This window comes from Humulus lupulus, chromosome 7 (genome assembly GCF_963169125.1).
Source record: "Humulus lupulus chromosome 7, drHumLupu1.1, whole genome shotgun sequence".
Lineage (NCBI taxonomy): Eukaryota > Viridiplantae > Streptophyta > Magnoliopsida > Rosales > Cannabaceae > Humulus > Humulus lupulus.
The window spans coordinates 13,872,934-13,895,905 of record NC_084799.1 but is presented as its reverse complement, the minus strand read 5'-3'; the positions used below and the strand labels follow the sequence as shown (position 1 = coordinate 13,895,905).

The 22,972-nt window shown below is 38.1% G+C and overlaps 1 protein-coding gene across 1 annotated transcript; it reads left to right on the top strand.

Annotated features, from left to right (window-relative positions):
- The first annotated feature begins 905 nt into the window (after nucleotides 1–905).
- On the top strand, nucleotides 906–4,051 carry LOC133791398 (NADH-ubiquinone oxidoreductase chain 1-like). The gene is made up of 2 exons (XM_062229329.1): nucleotides 906–979; nucleotides 3,078–4,051. The coding sequence occupies exons 1-2, from the start codon at nucleotides 906–908 to the stop codon at nucleotides 3,475–3,477; spliced, it is 474 nt and encodes a 157-aa protein (XP_062085313.1). The 3' UTR covers nucleotides 3,478–4,051.
- Nucleotides 4,052–22,972: the final 18,921 nt, after the last annotated feature.

Below are 22,972 nucleotides of genomic sequence, written 5' to 3'. Positions count from 1 at the left end.
CCTCTTGGACCTCCGTTGGAGTTGAGGAACTTCCTCTTCCTCCTCAGCCTGATACATGTCAAAGATGTTGGGAGTGGCCATGTCTGCATGCAAGTAAACACAGGAAAATGATAAGATAAGAGGTAGATGAAAAGTTATTATACAACAAAAAAGAGGTAACAAAGTGAATACCCGAGCTACAACTACTGGTCGCTACACTATTGATTCTATTAGTCATATACTCATCATCTGGCATGAATAAGTCTGGCCCTAGGTTTGGAGCATATGTAAAGTTACCCTCCCCGTCAAACAAATGACAGGGAATTGGCAAACCATTTAAAAGTAAAATAGTGTTACCGTTCTCATCAGAAGACTCTTCCAAGTCCACAACTGGCTCTTTGGCCTTTTGTTTCCCTTTTCCTTGGGGAGCAGAAGGCCTTTCTGCGGAAGGATTGCCCGTGGGCTCCCTAATAGTAATCCCCGTTGGCCTCCGAGGAGGAGGAGACACAGGAGGTTGCTGCTCGGGAACCCCCTCGGCAGTGGTTTCGTCCACCACGGAACCTCTAGTTTCATGGCGAGGAGCCAGGAGGCCAGACAGCCTCAAGTTTTCTTCAGTTACCAGGGTCTTGACGCTTTTTGCTGCGTCGGACATCCTGGCCAAAGTATTGGACCTCAACACCATGTCTGGTGTTGGGGTCGGACGTAACCATGGGCCTGAAAAACAGATTACAGTTTAAGAAAAATGAAAGGGAACACCTCGATGAAAAGTATCGACCAGTTGAAGACAAGCACTTACCTCCTCGAGCGAAGGCCAAGTTATTGCTGGTTATGTTCAGTGTAAGGAAGTACTCCTTGTTGTACTTCCCCACATTAGAGATGTGTGTAGTGTCACTCATGAATGTTCGGTTGGTCTCCCGGTGGCAAAAATGGAAGAAACCCGTTCCGTGCTGTTGCCGGTTAGACTTAAGGTCAAAAAGATAGTTGACCCCATGGGGCGAAGGTTCTAACCATTTCTTAAGTTTGTACAGGATATAGAGTGCGGCCAGCATTCTATATCCGTTTGGAGTTATTTGGAAGGGGGCGACACCGAAATAATTGGCCACCCCCTCAAAAAAGGGATGAAGAGGGAGATAAGCTCCCGCCTCGATGTGATACCGGGACCAGGCGCTGTTTACACCTCCGGGGAGGTTAGCCCTCTGGTCTGCGGCAGGACGTATAATGGAAACCCCTGTAAGAGGGAATTTCCTGAAGCAATTAGCAACCATCCGAAGGGTCACTGAACTGGCCGGGGAAGTATACCACTCGACATCAGGCAGATTCTGATGGCGAGGGCAGGCCCTAGTTTGGATATTAGGGTCAGGAACAAGATTTTCCCCACCACTGGTCAAGGGAGCCCTAGCCTGCGAATCAGGCCGGGCAGGAGTATTTGGGTTGTTTTCAGACTCAGGTCTTTTCTTGCCTGAAGACTTGGAGCGGGCCATGGGAGGAGAAGGACGGGGTCTAGAAGAGGATCGCGAAAAAGGGATCTCGTGGACACGGTCAGCTGGTTGTTGTTCTCCCTCGAGCAGCTGGGCGAGAAGGTTGTCGTCAATGGGCCTTTCACCTCCCCACAAATCTGGCATTAAAGTCTGCATACAGAAGAATGGGGAGGTGAGGATAGAAAACTTTTAGAAGCTTTTTAGAATAACGCTGGTCGAGTATAAAAGTTAAGCTTTTATACAACAACATTCTAACAAAAAACTAAATTTTTCTACACGAACAGTTTGAAAAATGGATCAAAGGGTGAAAGTAAAAAGTTTTCTGAAAAAGCTTTTTCAACTCCCCTTAGGACGGGAAAGACTTATTTTTTTCAACTAGCTTAAAGATCGAATTTTTACTTCGATTTTACGTCCTAAAAAGCATGATCCTGGATTTTAAACTAACTCGTAACTCTATTGTGCCTACAAAATATTATGTCTACAAGCGTCTCAAACCAGAAACAGTACACATTCAGAAGCATGCACCACGAAAAATTAGAAGCGTGGGAATTCGAAAACTTACCAAGAAAAGTAATCGTGGAGATCAAGGAACTCTCGGACGGGGTCCTGAAAGTACAGAGGGAACGCTCTTCGGGAACGATAAGAGCTCTGGATTTTAGGTTTTCTGGTGAAGACGATGGCATGCGTAAAAAGAAAACAAAGACTTCGAATGTCTTATATAAGTTTGTCTGTGGCATTAAAAAGATATAATCATCAGTTTCCCTTTTTTCAAAGTATGGGGAAGCGGGATGGTCGTCGAAATCATTTCTGGGGAACCGAAAGGACGTGATTAGACAGAGGTAGGTTACTTTTTCCAAGAACACGAAGGGTTCTGACACGTCAGGCGGGGTTGCCGAAGAGTCGTTCGTCCAAAAGTTTATTTACTGCTCGTGGTAAATAAACTTGGGGGGCAAATGTTATCCAAAAAATTAGCATTGATGACGTGGCAAGTGATTCCTGGAAACGTTCTGCTGGAGTATCGACCAAAAGACACGTTAGAAGTAGTGCGAACCAGTCTTACCTGCGACCAGTCTGGTCGATAGCTCCGCATACAAGGCAACATTAATGGGAGGATCTTTGTAGAATCCCGAATTTATCTCACACAATCTCCTGAGTGTCCGATTATTCAGGAAAGAATATCTATAACAATCTTTTGTAATCCCCCTTGAGCCTATAAATAGCAAGAGATAGCTCAAGGGAGGGACTTTTGGCTTTTGAATCATTTGAGACTATAGTAATTCTCCTAGTAATATTGTATTGTTCGTCAGAGATTAGTGAAACTCATTGAACCCTAGTTCTTTGATCACTCATCTGATTTTTATATCAATATCAACCTAAGTGGACGTAGGTCATTACCAGATCCTGGGGCCGAACCACTATAAAATACTGTGTCTTATTTACTTTTGTCATTACGTTCTTCTCATTACTTTCATTCATATCAAGCATATTCTGACTCCGTGTCAGTTGGCCAAATCGTGGGTCAACAGGTCCCATCCTTCAATATCATGATTGGGTCGACCAGGCCAGATCATGAGTGAAATATCATGATCGGGTCGACCAGGCCAGATCATGAGTGAATAGAAAATCGAAAACGTACATAGTTGTTCCAGCTGAAATACTTGGAATAATTCTACCACTTCTACTAGGAGTAGCCTTTTTAGTTCTAGCTGAACGTAAAGTAATGGCTTTTGTGCAACGTCGAAAGGGTCCTGATGTAGAGGGATCATTCGGATTGTTACAACCTCTAGCATATGGTTTAAAAATGATTCTAAAAGAACCTATTTCACCAAGTAGTGCTAATTTCTCCCTTTTTAAAATGGCTCCAGTGACTACATTTATGTTAAGTCTAGTTGCTTGGGGCGTTGTACCTTTTGATTATGGTATGGTATTGTCAGATTCGAACATAGGGCTACTTTATTTGTTTGCCATATCTTCGCTAGGTGTTTATGGAATTATTATAGCTGGTTGGTCTAGTAATTAGGGGGCGGCCGTTCGGTCGCCTATGATACTAGGACCAATAGGTCAAAAATGGGTTTGTGCCGCAGGTGTTGAACGATCTACTCTACACGGGTGTGGGCTTACAGGGCTAGGGCTCATAAACCCTTTCTTTCATTCATTAATAGGGCCCTAGTCGGTCACTTTTCCGGGCCAAGATCGATAAGTGGAAGTCATAAAAAAGAGATGTTTCTCTTCGCACCTCAGATCAAGAGGAAGGGTAGCTTGTCAAGCTGGATATATATTTATTTATATCTTTTTATTTAAATATTATTCTAAAATATATAAATAAAAAGATTCGTTGTCTTTTAACCGGCTGTTCTTCTTTGTCAACGCCTACTAAGGACCTATAGGTTCGCCTACTTTACTTATGAAAGATAATGAGAATGGGTTCTTAAAAAAAGAAAAGGCACTACTTAGCCCTACATTAGTAGAAGTAAGCGGCTGAGTTAGCCTACCCTACTAATGTATTGTATAGTAGGGTATAGTAGGCGAGCGAGTTAGCGAAGATGCTTAGGCTAATAGATAAGAGAGCGTCGGTGCGTAGCCTTCATTCTACTACGCTATGCAAAGGTTACAAAGTCACTTAGCTCGACATTAGGAGAGTCAAGGGGGGAACGTCATACCTACATAGAAGAACCACTATTCGGTTACTTTCTAAGGTCTAACCTTTCGCTCCCCTACTGAAAAGGGGCAAGGCCGCTTCGCACCACTGATAGACTACTTAAGATTCAATTCAAAAGGCCCTACTTAGTTTCGCAAGCTTTTGTCATTGTCAGTCAACTAAGTAGGGCCTGAGGCCCCCTGCGAATCCGTAAATCTGAGGAGCATGCCGCAACAAAAGGATGGTCCCCTATGTCTTTCATTATTTTCGGAAGGGAAAAAACGGAAGTACCCCCATCATGGTGAACCTCTCCTTGTGATCAGGAAGAGGTAGATGCCTCCCATCCGGGGGGGGGGGCGGGTCGAATCGGAGTTTCCTTAGGTAGCCACCGACCAACAGTTATCCTTAAACTTCCGTGCTTGGTGGAGAATAAGCGAACAAAGGTACGCTCGCTTGTTGTCTTGTTCTCTGCAGCGAACTGGGATCGCTCGCTAGCTAGGTCAGATTGGAGCAACCTTTTTTGAGAACATTTTTATTACCCATATTCGGGGACAAGGGGCGAGACAGCCTCTCGATCTACTTCTGCGCAAAAGTTTGGGTAAAAATATGGTATTTTTGGACAAAGGGACAAGGGGACAAGGGGAAGGGGAAGGTGGCTAGGCCAGGTGGTTCAGGCGACTAGGCGTGTGGGTTCGGTTGGGCCTAGTCCGAAGGTGGCAAGGAGAAAGGTTGCCGGTGGCTTGGCTGAGCAGGGAGCTGGGCCGAGTGGAGAGGGGAAGGCCCAGGCGTGGGGGTTGGCAGCTGGGAGGATTGGCCTCGGGCTTGGTGCTGGGAGGCTCGGCTGGGCAGGGGTGCAAGGCATTGGGCCGAACTGAAGGGGCAGGCCCACGGTGCAGGGCAAAGGCTTCGGCTGGGCCGAAGGGAGGTGCAGGCCCAGGTGGAGAAGAGCTTCGGCTTGGGCCTGGGAAGCTTGCTGGAGCATGCTTGGAGCAGTAGGGAGCATGGGCCTGGGCTGGGCTTTGGGCCTAGGCAGCTTCTCTTTTCAGTTTTGCCATTTTCTTTTCTTTTCCTTACTTTTCAAATCCCAAAAATGCAATAAATTTCATACAAAATAAACATAAAATAAATCATAATAAAATATTTTCAACTATAAAATAAATCAAGTTAATTCTTTGAAAATATTAATTATAACTTAATTTATATTTAACATTTAAGTTCAATAATACAACATTTTTTCATCTCATATTAAACAACAATAATTCCAATAATTAACTACAACATTTTACAACAAAATAACTATAAAAACACACAAAAATATATAAAATCAAAATAAACCCAATAAATTCAAAATTACTTAAAAACTTAACAAATCAATTAAAAACTCAAGAACTAAGCAACAATAAGCATATAAAATATGGTAAAATAACTCTATTTTGTAGAGTTATCATTACCAACTTGTTCGTTCCACATTTAATTAATTTGGTTAATTAAATAAAAAAATTGGTAATCATAAATTACGGAATTTCAACTAGGACAGAGTACAAAATCACTTAAAAAAAAGTCATTTTCACCAACTTATCTATTATATATAGATATATATATACATCTTCTATATAAAAAATGTGTAGATAACCAAAAATTCTTAGTTTTAACGGTTTTTTATTTTTTCTGTTAACTTTAACGAAATATTCTTATATTTAACAGTAGAATGTAAACATGACTTAAACTTAAATAAATAAATAATTAAACAAATTAAAATATGATATTTTTAGATATTTTACAATGATAATTGTTTAAAAATAATAAAACCATACATTTTATAACGTAAATAAAATTTAATTAAACTTAATATCATATTAAACGTATAATATATAATCTTTTGTTGTCACTGTCAAATTCAAAAGCTTGAATAAACATAAACTTAAGCAAAATTAAATTAATTAATTAATTAATTAAAATATTATATTTTTAAGATATTTTATGATAATTTAAATATTAAATCATATTTATTTAAAAATAATAAAGACATACATATTATTTTTTTTATCTTATAAATTTGTGTGATAATTTGTTTTTTATCAAATGATTGGAGTTTTTTTTCTTCATAAAATTCATCAAAGGACATTGCGAGATATATTAAAAACTAAAAATAGTTGATGCATATATACTACTGTCTACACTATTACTTTTTATATTCTTATTTTATTTATATTATTAATTTCTTTTTAAATATTATTGTATTTTATATATATGTCATGTAGCCGTGTAAATATATATCTATGTCAACGTTGTGTTTAGATGTCATATATGTAGAGATTATTGATATAAATATTTATATATACTATAGAGCTATAATTCATTCTATTATATTTATTTTTTTAAACAGTGAACCAGTTTTTATTAAAATTATAGACAATGTTTACAACTTTAAAACTATACAAACGTACATTGTACGTTGCTTCTACCTAGTATGTATATGTATCATCAACAATGTTAAATATTAAATATTAATAATATATTAGGGTTATTTTTATATCATGTACATATACAATAAAAATAAATAAAAACAATTACATAAAGTATTTTGTTTTTTTATATAAGCTTAATATTATAAGGAGAATATTTCAAATATTTCTTTGCAGACTAGATAATTTGAGCATTGTTCATGAAATTTAAGGCAACCAAGGAGAAACCCTTAAAATATGAGAAACACTCTCAAGACTTTATTCCATATTCAATTCTAAAGTTGTCTTACACTAAAGTAAGAGGGTATAATGCCCTTGTAAAGTAAATAATGAAATAAAAAAAAAATAACAAAATATAGCAAATAAAAGTTCTAGATTATTCTAGTTCGTTCACTCAGACCATGAAAAAGAACTCGTTCTCGAGTTCAAATTGAAGCATGCAAAAAAAAATCATAATAATTGAAGAAAATTCGAACCAACAATGCAAATGAGACTCTTATTTATCTTGTAGGAATGATAAACCCCAACACAAAAGTCCCTTCAAATCTCATCCCAAAACCACAATTGTACCAAAGTAATAACCAAACGAAATGATAAGAAATGCCAAACTATCCACCATTGTTATCCTCTTTCCATTTTAATTTTGAGGCCATCAATTATAATTTGAGATGCCACCAATAATCTACTCAATTGTTGACACTTCAATTTTGATGAGATTAACATCCTCCATATAGGTTGCTCTTGATCACTATTGCTACAAATGTCATCATATGTGTGAGAGATGGGAATCTATCTTTTGGTAAAGGATGTTTTTTTTAGAGAGCTGAAAATATATTGAATTGGATGCAAGTACTTGGGCCTTAAAATAGGTTGAGTATAAGTAATTGGGCAATTTTTAGTAGAAAGTAGACAGTATACTCAGTTTTAGAAGTTATTAAGTTTTAATTACACCTGCATATTATGTTTTAAAGGATAGATAGTCACTTTTAAATGTGAAATACCTCTTGGATCCTTGTCCCTTTATTTGTTTTCCTACTTTTTGTTTTATTTATGAGGTCATTTTCGGTACTTCAGTTATAAAAATAGGTACTTATGTAAAAAAATATTAAAACACATGGAATATTGGTTACACTACCAATAAACAGGGTATTTCTCAACTAATCTCCAATTTTTATGAAGATGTTGTGGGTTAGTTTCGCATACCTGACTAAGTAAAAATGAATTTTGATTCCTTTTGTTACAATCCATGGGTTATGTGAATCGTGGGCTTTACCATAGTTAAAACAAGAGGAAATTACATTTTATATGGCATTTTTAATCAAGTTTACAAAAATATGTTTTTTTTCAAAAAAAAAAAACTTACTTTATGACTTTTTTTAAGAAACTTTAATTTTATTGATTTAGTTTCCCATATTTTTATATAAAACTTTATTTATGGCATAGTTTTACTTTAAATCAAGTTGTATAAATTAGAAGAGTATTTTTGTAATTTGAATATTATTTTTTAGCTTAATTGATTTTGTTTATATTAATTTTATATAACTAATTTTATATTAAATTTTACCGTGGTTGTTTTACAAAGTTTTTTTTGTTTGGCAATATGAATTGTGTTTATTAGTTTTTTTTATTTATTATAAACATTTTTTTCCTTTTTTTAGATTGCACTTTTTTTTTCAAGTTTGGATAAAGTAACCAATTACTTGATTGATTACTTTTTATCACATTTTCACATCTGAGTTTTTTCTTAAGATCGGGATGTTCTCGTCAGGGTAACCTGGTATCATCTCAGGGGTAACCAGTTACCTATATTATATATTATAAACATTAGTTTGTTTTATTTATTATAAACATTTTTGTCCTTTTTTTAGATTGCACGTTTTTTTTTTCAAGTCTAGGTAAGGTACCAGTTAATTGATTGATTACTTTTTATCACGTTTTCACATCTGAGTTTTTGTTTTTTTTAAGATCTAAATGTTCTCACCAGGGTTACTTTTTCGGTTTTTATATCTTATTTGTTTTCAAATCTAGACTTTATCATTGTAGGGGTAACTAGGTACCTATATTATGGATAACCAGTTACCATCAAGGTAAACTGTTACTCCATCAAGATAACTGGTTACCATTATAATAACTTGACATCTATTACCTTAGAATAAATACAAGTAAGTGGTTATCCTTGATAGTAATGGCAGCTACACAAGCACATCCATCCTTGAGAGAAGCATCCGTAAAAATGAATCAATCAGCTTAGTGATTACATATAATCAAGAACTCAAATTAAGTGTAATTGGAAAAATGTTACAACAACTTTCATCAAGTAAAAGTGTAATTTATTATTCATCATAGCATACCAAAATTAGACATCTTGAAGCTATTAAAACTTCTCTTCATTGAAAAGCCATTACACCAAAATTTAACATGATTACATAAAATGTTCTCACGGATGTCAACTAAGGATAAGTCCCCATATAGTGTAGCTCCCAAAACATGCCCAGTTCCTAAAACTTGACAAGATCAATGAAACAGCCTTAAGCACAATCTTTATCAAATCATAAATATACCACGACCCCAAATTTCTAATACTATACGATAGAAGTTAAGAAATATCATGTCAATAATCAAGTGAGTTTTGAGGGAGTACTACTTGATCAACAACCATATGACCCTGCAATTGTATATGAGCAAATATAATTATTTGCTCAAGTTTACATTATAAGACATATTTGGCACTAAAGGATATGCTTCATCATTATCATTGAGACATTAGAAACCAAATAAATAATGGCAAAGAACCAGTATCATTATCAAAGATTCAAAGTTAAGTTTGGTGGAAGGAATAATCACCTTAAACGTCAATTTCTTATTCCTTCTAAAGCTTGCATGTAGTATGATGGCTGAAGGTGGGAGGACAAAGAGCAAGTAACAAAGAAGTTATAACATGGAAAATAAGACGAACATAGTTTTTTTGAGCAAGTAACATACCAAGAAGTCCAATAGCAAGTGGCCAAAGTACAGTCAACAAAACCAGCACAGAAAAAAACCAAAGAATGAAACTCACTGTCACAAGAAAAATGTATATAATAAACAATAATTGTAAATCACATACTAGCTTCTAATTCCATTTTAATAGTGTAAGCTACCCAAGCAATTGTTACAGAGTAGAGATGGAATTGTTTCCAAACATTAATACCTGAAGAAAACAACAAAACAATTCAAAGTCCAAATTCTCACCCTACACAAAATTTATCTCAACAAAGCAAAGCTCAAATCCAAATAATGTTATTATTATTACTACTATTATTTCAGTAGTTATACATTATGCAATCCGTTCTTAGTTTTCAGATTCTATTACCAAATCATGTGTATTCAAATTATAAAATTCTAGATTCTCATTTCATTTTTTTCATCTATTCATAGGAAAATTATGTATATTCATTTAATTTCAATTTAAACAATGATTCTATACATTATAAAGAATGGAGATTTTATGATTGTGATTTGGTTACCTATTTCTTTTACATTGATGATGTAGTTTCTGGACTAAACGTTGCTGAAGATTGTTTGTAACGCCCTGGATAACCTTTAAAATAGTGCAAGACTTGCTAATTAAGTCATTTGAATAAAGATGTGATCCTAAAGTCATAATCAAGTTAGGTTAAAAGATTTTGGTTATAAACAGACAATTTTCATTAAAAATAAATGTTTAGCACATGGGATCCCAAAAACAAGGTTTAAATAACAAATTTACAAACTTCCAAAAACAGTTATATACAATCAAAGTCACTCTAATGGAAAAATACACATTTTAGGTTTCCTGTCCTTGTACAATCCCTCGGTCGTGGCGGACGAGCAGCTGACAATGTACACCTCGCCCTTAGAGCTCTCCAACTCATGGTTGGTCCATCTTACCCTTGCCTTTACATGCACCACGTAGTACCCGTGAGCCAAGACCCAGCAAGAAAACCATAATTGCATAGCAAACACATAATCAGTGATGAAAATCAATAAATCACAAGTCAATCATCCAGATATTCAACTAGCCATAAGCATTAGATTAACAACAGAAAACATATTTATATTCAACAGTTTATCACAATCATCATACAATATTCAGGGACGACGCCCTTAGGCCGCACCCTCTTTTTAACCCACTGACTCTGGCTCGCTTAGGTCGAGTCCAATGTTTATCTAGCTGACCCCAGCTCTTAGTGGTCGAGTCACGTCCTGTGCGCAAATTATCAGCCCTGACTCTCTTAGGTAGTTTATTTCATGCTCACATGGCATATCACGATCATACAACATTTGTATTCAAATACAGAGAATCTCAGTCCCAACATAGCCACACAAAGGTGCAGTTTTCTTACCTTTAATTCCGAATGAAGATAGTGAAGTGTTCTCGAGCACGACCCTCAGTTTTGAGCCCTGGAGATAAACCTAGTCACATTGTCCAAAGGGGCAATCATCAACTTCCAATCCAAATAAATACTTTGGAGACAAAAACTAGCCTTCGGGACCTCAATTTCTACTAAACTGGGTAGTAAAAATTGTCCCGAGTACCTAGGTTCGAACCCCCAAGCCTTACCAATTCTAGAAACCATTCTAAGGCTAAAATCTCTAGGCAGGTCGCGACTTGCCCCCACGTCAGAGAGCAAGGACCCAAGCCAAAGGGGAGGCGGGTCGCGACTTGGCTTAGTGGGTCGCGGTGCGCCCCTAAGTTAGAGAGCATCCCAGGCCAAAATGGCCACACGCGCCGCGCCGCCCAAAGTCTGGGTCGCGGCGCACCCCCCTTCGAGCCCAGAAAATTTGGGTTTTTCACATGCCTTTCCCAGCCAAGAACCTCAAGACCTTAGCCCATAATTTTACCTAAACAAACCTCCCCAATTCAACATCAAGCTAGCTACGAATTCAAGACCTTAATTCACCTGTTTAAACATAAAACTACTACAATACAGACTGAAGTTTCTATCCCAAATCAGTGACAATTTCTCATTCAATTACTCAACTTAAATCCCATTCTAATAAACTAAATTCCCCAGAAAAAACTAGGTTATGAACTTACCTTAATTAGCTGTTGAATCTCCACAAGCTTTCAATCTTCTGATCTTGAGCTTAAATCTCCAAGCTCCTAAGCTTAATCTCTGACTTCCAAGCCTCAGCTCAGCCTTTCCTTAAATTATCCTTCAATTAACACTAGCTCAAGGCCTAAGTTCTGCCCTTTTTCTTTCCTTAATCCACAAAGCTCAATGAGAGAGAGTGAGAGAGAAATCATGAGAGTGAGGGAGAGAGCTTTCCTTCAGTTTCCAATTACTTCAACCTTCCAAGTTCTAAGTATATCCCCTGTCTATGAAAAGATTATTTTGCCCTCCAAGGTTCACTAATCCTCAATTTGTCCCTAGGGGTAAAATGGTCATTCTTCCCCAGTTCCTGCTAATTCCTCAAATGTTCCTAGTATTTACCAATTAATCATGTCATTCCAAATAATTACCACAAACTTATTCAATATCTAATAATTCCCAAAATATCCTCTAAATTCCTGAAAATACCCCCAGGCTCCCCTGAGCTGGATTGATGGGTACTAATCTAGGGATGAGTGACCTCCTGGGAAGTTTTCCTAGGAAGCATGTGAATGAGGACAAAGCACGCTGAAAAGACTCGTGTTGGTTTGTAGGGCCAGTCGTCATTCCAGAAAGCAGTCATAGTGACGTGGGGAGTCACATCGCCAATCCGCTCACTAGGGTCGTCTCGAACCATACGCTGAAAATATATCCACATAATAATGTGGTCTCAACAATTTATCACATATAATTACATTTATGCCCTCAACGGGCCAAAATTACAAATATATCCTTGTAAGCTATAAAGGGCTCACATGCATATCTAATACTCACAAACATGCATGTCACATAGTCATATAATCATGCATTTAATCATTTAATCACACATATACCAATTATGCCCTCCTGGCACTCTAATCAAGGCCCTTAGGCCTTATTAGTAATTTTGGGTCGTTACATTGTTAGAGTTATTCCAGTTCCTTATATATATATATATATATTGTTTTTCTTTGCTTCTTGATCAGTTTCTGAAGTACTTGTCGCCGGAGCTTTGATCAGAGAAGATCGAAGGTGAATATCATAGTAGTTTGTGATCGCAACTTGCAACAGATCGGAGCTTCAGGAGCTTGCTGGTAGTGATAAGATTTTGATAAGATTTGCCAAAAATTTAAGGTTTGATCTAAAATGGAGATTTGAAGAATGATCGATTGGATTTTGGGAGAAAATTCTATCAAGTTGCTTATTTGCTTGATCGCAGAGATGATCATTTGGTTTATGGGAGTGATTGGAACAGTAATTCCCAATATAGCCCTACTTGTTTGATGTAGTTCGAAATTCAATTTTCTCTTAATTAGTTTCATATCATACTTTTTTTCCATAAATTCTTTAACTTCTTTTTAATTGATTCCATAAAATTTGGGAAAAGAATTTTCCCCATATTTTTTCAAATGATAGATGTAAAACTCATAATTCTAAAAAAATCCCCTTAAAACAAGGGTGGCCAAATCAATTTTAGAAATCCCATCGTCACCTTCATTCGTGCACAACCGACCACACAACTGAAGACAATTTGATAAATCTTCTACCATGGCAGCCTATTGGGGATGACGACTAGTCTTGTCGGTGACCACACCATTGTCATGCATCATGTTTGTTGCTGGATGTCAATGTTGTGAGAGGGGTAGGCATTTTCTGAAGCTTCCATCGTCGTAGTCTTGTGGAGAAGATGACTAGCCACATAGTCGACGATATCACTGCCATCCACCATTTGTGTCGCTGATTGTTGGGGTCGAGAGTCTTCGTTTAAGCTAGTGGTGTCGTAGGCATTTACTAGGTCGCCCATGTAGAGTCCATTGTTAGAGTTTATGCCCTAAAGGCTAAAATCATGTGTAAAAATATTTTATTTACTGGAAGTTAATAAAGTATATATTTTTCTTATATTGAATATCTACATTATTATTTGAATAATTAATTTTAATATCAGAAAATTTCATATTTATTCATGAAAGTATGATCTTGTATGAGTATGAGGGGATTAAGATCATAGAGAATTAAATAAAATAGTCAACAACATATTGATGTATGGAATCTTTAATTAGTGGTTGCTAGTACGATTTGCTAAGCACACACTACTAAAAAAATTGGCTATTCCTTCATACCAATCTCGGCAGGCCCATGTGTGTCTACCGAGATATAGAACAATCTCGCCAGGCATCAAATGGGTCGCCGTCGAGATTGGTAGTTATTTTAAAAATAAAAAATAAAAAGCTTTATCTCCCTAGGGACATGAAAAGTATTCTAGATTTTAATAAAATAATTTTTATATATTTTAATTAATGTTATTATTTATTTATTTAATATATTTATTAATTTAAATTATATATTATTTTAATTTATTATTTAATTATTTAAGTAATAAAATTATTTTTTAAACTTTCTTTCATTATAATAATTAATTATTATTTTATAATAATTTTTATAGAAGGCAGAAAGGGAATTGTTATGTTTCCGAACAATGTGAGACTTATTTTGTATATTCAAATAAACATTTCATATCTCGCATTGTGGGACCTGAAATAATAAAGTTGAATGTGAAAATGTATTCATCTTTTTAAATATACATTTCATGTCCCCCGACCGGTAATGTGTAGGCAGATTAAAAAAATAAAAATAAATAATGAATTAACTTTTAACATCCTTGGTAAACTTACATTTCACATCCTCGATGTAAAACGGGTAGGCAAATTAAAAAAGATAAAAATAAATAATGAACTAACTTTTAACGTCCTTGGTAAATTTTTAATGACTCTCATTGTAGGACATGAATCAACTCTTGAAAAATCCATATTGCAATACTGTAATTTTCAAAGCTTACTTATAAAAGAGTCAAAATCATTATTAGAATAATCGCAATCTAAGACTGAATTGAATTTTATGCAAATGTTATACTATTAGGCTTTGTTTGATGAGTAGAATAGGATATGGTATAGGATTCCCATTAGATTTAATTATATATGATATGAATGAGTAAATCAATGATGGATAATAAATATAAATTGAATACAAAATTATTCATTTTAATTACTAATAATTTATTCTATATAATAAATATGTAGATAACGAATCTTGATTGGAATGGTTTTTTAATTTTTTAATGTTAAATTTAACGGAATATTTTTATATTTAACATAATATTTTTATATTTAACGGTAATTTGTAAACACTTCAACTTAAATAAAATAAATAAATAATTAAAAAAAAATTAAAATAAGATATTTTTGAGATATTTTATAATGATAATTATTTAAAAATAAAAAATAATTAATCAAATTAAAATATGATATTTTTCAGATATTTTACAATGATAATTATTTTAAAATAATAAATAATTAAACAAATTAAATTATAATATCTTTTAGATATTTTAATAATTATTATTTAAAAATAATAAAATCATACGTTTTATAACTTAAATAAAATTTAATCAAACTTAAACTCACTTATTACAATAATATTATATTAAACATATAAATAATCTACTGTGAATTAGCAACAAATTACTTTTTTTTAAACTAGGAATAAACTTAAATTTAAAATCCACGTATAATATTTAATAATACATTAAATATATAATATATAATTTCTTGTTGCCCCTGTCAAATTCAAAAACCACAACAAACATAAACTTAAATAAAAATAAATAAATTATTTAATTAAAATAAGATATTTATTTCAAAATTTATGACATTAATATAAATTTAATAAAAATAATTAATAAATTTATAAAAAAAAACTAATAAAACGTGCATAATGCACGTTGTTTGTATCTAGTATATACAATAAAGATGTGATTAGATGATAAAAAATTATCTCAATTTTTTTAATGAATCTAAATTATCTAATGAATTAATTAAGTATAAGTTACAATTATATTTTGAATTCATTTATAGCTCAACAAAAGTCTTGGAGAAAAGTCAATGCAGGATGCGAAAGTCAAGACCGAGAATGTGGAAAACAGAAAAATAATAAACATATTTCTATAGTGAGATTTGATTAAATTAAAAGATATAAAAGGAAAAAATATATAAGAATTGATTAGCTGATTATTTGTAAATACTAAATAAAAAGAAAATAAGTTTGATGCAAAATAATAATTTTTTTTTACAAAGGAAATTCATGGAGATGGGATTGGATAGAATAAAATTATTCTAAGTTTTTTAATAAAATTAAGTCATCCCAAACTAAGGTAGGTGATTATTTAGGCTATTGGTTAAATTTTTCAATATCATCTTTAATTTGATAATAATATTACATTATCAAAATGATCAAATTCTATCCCATCTAATCTCATCATCCAGGCTTAAATATATAAATTAAAAAATATCAAGGGAACATGAAAGACTTGGTACATTTTAATTCAAAGGCTTATCTCTTTACTTAATTGATATATAATAAGACAAATATATTTTGACCAGATATTTTTTTTCTGAGAGGAGACCAGAGTTATCATTTTTTTTCATAAGCTTGGCCAGAGAGAGAAGCACTGAACCAGCTCTTTGGCAAGGAAAAATTCTCAATTTTTGTTTTTCCTTCTAATATCGTTTATTTTTTTATTAAAAAAAATAATGAAAAACCTCGTGAAAGTTTGAAACACAAAATCCTCTAAACTCAAAAGTTGGCTGAACTGGTCATATTCTTATTTATTTATTATTATATAGTGTCCTTTATTCATTAATAAATTCCAATGGCCATTACAGGGGAACTAATTATTTTGCCTTTACTAATTAACATTAACTCTTGTCCACTTGGAACCAGCTAGCTGTGTTGAGGACATCTGGGTTTGATGGCAGGATCTGATTCAAAGACAGAGCCTGCAATGATGAGTACTACTACTCACCAATATATGGCTCATGAACATGAATGAAAATCATGACAAATAATAATCTTTTGCATTAGATTATTTCTAATAGAAGGTTTGCATTATGTGTTAAATTTGGTCCAAAAAATAAGTTAATGTTATACTTGAATTAATTTTTGTAATTGTGTTCCAATGCACAAGATGCAAATTGTTATCCCCATTTCCTGTCGTGGGCTCGGGACGGCGGTCGGGGCCCATGGATTGGGTGTTCGAATGTGGGCCTGGCCCAGGCCCGCTTGGTACAGGAATGTCCAAGAGGCATGGCCCTAGTGCGATCTTGGGGCTCGAACGGTGTCCGGGATGGCGATCCAGGACAGTTGTCCGGAAGACGTACAGAGCTCAGGATCACGTTGAAGTAATCGTAAACGGTCCCGGACATTGGTAAATGGTCCGGGCCTGCGGTAAACGAACCCAGATTAGGTCGTCCCCGGTTGGTAAGGAAAAGCGTCTAGGACCCTGAAGTCGCCCCACTCCGCGTGGGGGTTGTCCCTACTTTTCACCTGCGGAAAAGGCCACCTCGGGATTGCACGCCGCTATTTCAGATTTGCACTGCCAAGTACTCTGACTGATCTTGTCCCCTGAATCTACCTCGTAACTCGAAGTGCCCAGACCAAAAGCACCGTTTTTTCGGGCGAAATATAGATCTTGGGCCACCTTATTCGGCCTTAATTAGTCTTGAATTTATGTATGTTTTATCTTTTATATTGGGCTTCCACCAGAGAAGCCAAGAGTATCCATATCTCTGATGGGCCTGGGTCATACCCGGCCCAGACCCAGTGTTCCCATGAGCCTATAAATACAGGCAATAGAACACTAGGAGAAGGATCTCTTTTCGATTTGTATACAGTTACTCTGTCAAAACAAAGAGAAAAACTCCATTGTAAAAAGACTTTCCAAGCTCTAATACAACTGACTCGTGGACTAAGGCTTATTAACGCCTCAACCACGTAAAAATCCTATATTAATCTTCTACATTCTATATCTTTATTCTTAGCTAATATCTATTAGTGTGGTTTCCGAAAATCTCGGTAAACATTTTGGTGCTTTCATTGAGAGCTGAAGAAAGCTAGTGCTAACGCCAAGCCTTTACTACAATGGTGAACACACGACACACCACGTTCGACCCTAGTAATCCAGAGCAGGGCAATGAAGATTCGTTGCCTTCCCAGCATCTTCCTCATAATCCGCCTGAGAACACTCCTCAAACATCTCACCATGACGAGTCACAAGACTATGAGGGTGGGACAGAATACGAAGAAGAGAATGAGGATGAATATTACGAAGAGGAAAATTAGGGGGAGTACCACGACGAAGCTGCGGATCCTGAGATCCCCGAAGGAGAGCCCAACCAACAAGACCTGGAGGTGACCAAACTGAGGCAGCAAGTCCTGGACCAGGAGGCCAGGATCATTGAGCAAGCGGAGGCGCATCGACGGATGCAAGAGTCCCGCCAAGCCCTGCAGGCGTTCATAGTCGTGCAGGGTCCGGCAACCAATCCTACAACTGGCCCACTCCCGGAAGCGCAGCAGCCCGCTCCGCAAGCCCGAGCCGGGCCCCCCGAAGAAACAAGGCAGGCCCCTCCCCCGGAACAGTTTCCTGAGCCAGCCCCAGGAAACCCGGACAGGGAGAAAAAGAAGGCCAGTGGAAGGACCCGAGAAAAGACCACCCTCGTCGCGAAGGCTGGTGTAATGCCCCGAATTTTCCTAATAAGATCTGGGACCTTGATTAGGAGGCCGGGAGGGCCATAATTGATTTATTATAATATTTAATGATTATATGCATGTTTACGTGAATTATATTATTATATGATGGTGAATGCATGCATATGGGCTCATATGTTAATTATGAGGGTAATTTGGTAATTTGGCCACTGTGGGCGTAATTGTATATTTTGGGTGCGTGATGGTGATTAATTAATATAGCCACATTATAAGGTGGATTGGTTCGAGCTTGTCGACATGAGACGATCGTGAGATGCAAGTGTTCGGTCTAGTCATAGCGGGTTTAGTTCGGGGCTCGGGGTGAGTCTCGGAGTGTTGTTGGTGATTATAGCGTTACCGGGGATTTTAGGGTAACGGGATGTGAATTATTGGTGTTTGAGGATTTTGAGATTAGCGGGAATTGGGAAGCGTTAATTATAATTAACGGGTTAAGCTAGAAGTACCAATTTTGCCCTTGGATTGGTTTAAGAGGCTTTGGATGGTATAAGGGCATTTTGGTCATTTTAGGGGTGGATATACTTGTTTTAAATGGCTGAAGGCTATAGAATAAAACAGAACAAAACAGGGGTTTGCTCTCTTCTCTTCCCGTACACCACTTCCTCCATTGCCTCCTTTGATGGTTTTGTGTTCTTGGTGGTAATTCAAGCTAGAGGAACTTAAAGGCTAGGATTGGGGACTTGGTTTAGCTTGTAAGGGAGGTTCAAACAAGTTTTAAGGTAAGTTTTGATCATTGAACTTAAGCTATGCTCTGTTTTCGTTTTAGTTTTTAGTTCATGGATTTTGATGTGGAAAGTGTGAATCAAAGGGGGTTTTAGTGTTAGTTTGATTGGGGTTTGGTGTGAGTGAGATAAGGATGTTGTTTGGGGGTTCAATTATATGTTTGGAAGAGGTTTAGAGAGGGTTTGAAGGTCTGGTTTGAGAGGGGAAGTGCAGGGTTGAAAATCTGGTTCGTGTGTGGGGCTTAGGCTGATCTGGGCTGGGTGCCGCGGCACGACTTTCGCGTGCCGCGGCCCATGCGCGTCTGGCAGATAGGGGCCTCTCTGCTTGGGGGCGTGCCGCGGCACAGCTTTTGGGGGCCGCGGCCCTTAAGGCCAAATTTGCTAAAAAGTGATTTTTAGCTTAGGGATTCAAACCATAGGCCTCGGGGTTGGACCTAGTACCCGGTTGGGTAGTATTTAAGGTCTCGGGGGCTGGGATTTGGTTTGGGAACCCTCAGTTATCATTTTTATTAATGATACCTTATATTTGGTTATGACTAGGTGACCGCTAAAGGACTAAAAGTTGATCGTTCTCAAGGGTCGTTCTTTTAATCATTCTAGCTCGGCTTTGAGGTAAGAAAACTGCACCCTGTGTATTTGGGACATGCATGGTTATTATTGGTGCATGCCGGTTGATTATTATGTATGACATGCACGACTATTCTTGATGCGTGTTGGTTGACTGTTAAATGTGACATGCATGGCTGTTATTGGTGCATGTTGGATTGTTGGATATATTGCATATGATGCATGAGAAACATGTGATTAGGACATGCTTTGTATACTGGGTGTGATATCGTTCAGAGCTTGAGCCTCTGTGTTAATGCATAGTCCTAATTGTACTGATATCTTTTAAGTAAGCATGCTGGATACCTTGTTTATGAATATTGGACATGTGATATATGTTTGGTGGCATGGCTTACCTGTGTATGGCGCTGACTTATTAGTCAGAATCGACAATGGTGCCAGATCCGTCTGTAAAGCTGTGACTTATTAGTTACGTTCACCACGGGCTGAGCACTGGTCGTGTTTTACCGACCCAGGAGTCAGAAGTGGCAGTGCATTGTGAACGCTGGGCCAATTAAAGATTAGATCTAATCGAGGTCGGCACTGAATGACTCATATGGGGTATTAGTGCTGGACCGACCGAAAGGTCAATGAGAACTTATAAGCGCTTGCCTGGTCTATGACCAGATGTTTATGGCCAAGGTATATGACCCCGGTGACTGTTTGTCACATGGCCAGGGGACGCTGTCCATTGCACGACTCTAGGGTCGGGAGGAAGGTTATGTTGGTGACCATTCACCATGCACCTGTCCTAATCAAACTTATGAAAAGATCACTTATCAGCTAAGCCCTGGTGACCCTATCGTCACATGGCTAGAAGGAGCGATGCTCATTATTGTGACTTTTGGCTATTGTCACCTATTTGTTTGGACTGATAGTCCTGAATGGTTATTATGATCGTTGTTGATATTATATCATGTTATATTGTGTTTTCTTGCTGGGATTCGGCTCACGGGTGCTACGTGGTGCAGGTAAAGGCAAGAGGAAGTTGGACCATCCTTGAGTTGGAGAGCTTAGGTGATGACGTGTACATATGCAGCTGCTCATCCGCCACGGACGAGGTTTAAAGTGGAACTAGGGTTGAACCCTGTTTTGCCGCTTAGAACGGCCTGTTGTATATATTTTCTAGAATAAATTCTGAAACTTTATTTTTGGGATCCCAATGTATATATTAAACGTTCTAGTGAAATATTACAACTTATCCAAAATATTTAATCCCTAAACCGCTAATCGTACTTAGTTCACGATTTTGGCCAAATGACTCGATTAGCGAGTTTAGCACTGTTTACAAGGCACACCGTAACGGTCCCTGGAGTTGGGGCGTTACAGCTGGGACCCGTTCCCGGCCGCTCCCTAGGAAAGAGAAGGTGCGTACCGTCCCAGGACGAGGCCACCCGATCGATCCGCATGGGACGCGGCCGCGGAACGCTCAGCCCCCACACGCCCCAGGGCGAGACGGGCGGGAAAGATCTTTGTACCCAAGTGCCTCGGTTAACAAGAACCGTCGGGAGCGACCTCGCAGCGAGGAGCATCATACCCTCAGTTCAGGGGACGATACGTCCCGGATAGACTTACGCGATGGACTGAACGCTCAGAAAGAGCGGGCCCATAAGGAAAAGATCCTCCCCCAAGGTGGCAACCTCATAAACAACATCAATGATAGGAGAAACGAAAGAATCCCCCTGGAAGACGGCACGGCCAGGCCAACTCATGGAGCAACTGGCCACTTTGAAAAAGGTCACAGACCGCTTGGTCCGCAAGCAGGAAGGCGCGGACACTGACTCCGATGAGGAGGATAAAGAGCCCTGAGCGAGGCACATCGTGGACGCTGTACTCCCCAAGGGGTTCAAGATGCCAAGCCTCACCGCCTATACTGGAAACACCGATCCCAGGGATCATCTGTCCCGATACAACCAGCTCATGACAGTGGCCCACATAAGTGACGATGGCAAGTGCCTCTGTTTCTCAATCACTTTGGGTGGTCCCGCTGAAGAGTGGTGGAAGAGACTTAAGCTGGGATCCATCCAATCCTGGTCCGGGCTGCAGTCAGCGTTTCGCAAGCAGTTCGTGGCCGCCATGAGGATGGACATACAGATCAGCGCCCTCGCAAATATCAAACAACTCCCCACGGAGACCTTGAGGGCCTACATCCAGCACTTCACTGAAGAAGCCTCCAAGTCGAAAGTGGACGACGGACAGCGCCTGGTGGCACTGCAGTCCGGGATCCGAGCCGGGTCCCCCCTCTGGGATGACATGCAGCGGAGCAAGGGCGCTACCCTGGAAGAATTCATCAGGAGGGCCCAAGGATTCATCAACTGGGAAGAATCTCAAATTCAGGCTTTCGGGTGGCCTTCGGCTCCACAGCCCAGCGCCCAGGCGTTCCCGGGATACGGGGTGCAATTCCCAGTGCAGTCCTATGCTGCACCCCTCGTCGCCCTGGGACCGGCTGTTGCGCCTGGAATCAGCTACACCCCTACGGTGTATGGCCCTGCAACTTCAGGGTATGCCCCTGTAACGCCCCAAACTCCAGGGACCGTTACGGTGTGCCTTGTAAACAGTGCTAAACTCGCTAATCGAGTCATTTGGCCAAAATTGTGAACTAAGTATGATTAGCGGTTTAGGGATTAAGAACTTTGGTTAGGATGTAACGTTTCACTAGAACGTTTAGTTTATACATTGGGATCCCGAAAATATAATTTCCAGAGTTTATTACAGAAAATATTTACAACAGGCCGTTCTAGGCGGCAAATCAGGGTTCAACCCTAGTTCCACTTTAAAACCTCGGCCGTGGCGGACGAGCAGCTGCATATGTACACGTCATCACCTAAGCTCTCCAACTCAAGGATGCTCCAACTTCCTCTTGCCTTTACCTGCACCACGTAGCACCCGTGAGCCGAAGCCCAGCAAGAAAACGTAATATATCATGATATAACATCAACAATAACCATAGTAACCATTCAGGACTATCAGTCCAAGAAAATAGGTGACAATAGCCAAAAGTCACAATAATGAGCATCGCTCCTTCTAGCCATGTGACGATAGGGTCACCAGGGCTTAACTGACAAGTGATCCTTTCATAAGTTTGATTAGGAAAGGTGCATGGTGATTAGTCACCAACATAACCTTCCTCACGACTCTAGAGTCGAAACTATGGACAACGTCCCTTAGCCATGTGACAAACGGTCACCGGGGTCATATACCTTGGCTATAGTCATCTGGTCGTAGACCAGGCAAGCGCTTATAGTTCTCTTTGACCTTCCGGTCGGTCCAGCATTAATACCCCATATGAGTCATTCAATGCCGACCTTGATTGGATCCAATCTTTATTTGGCCCGGCGTTCACAACGCACTGCCACCTCTGACCCTTGGGTCGGTAAAACGCGACCAGTGCTCA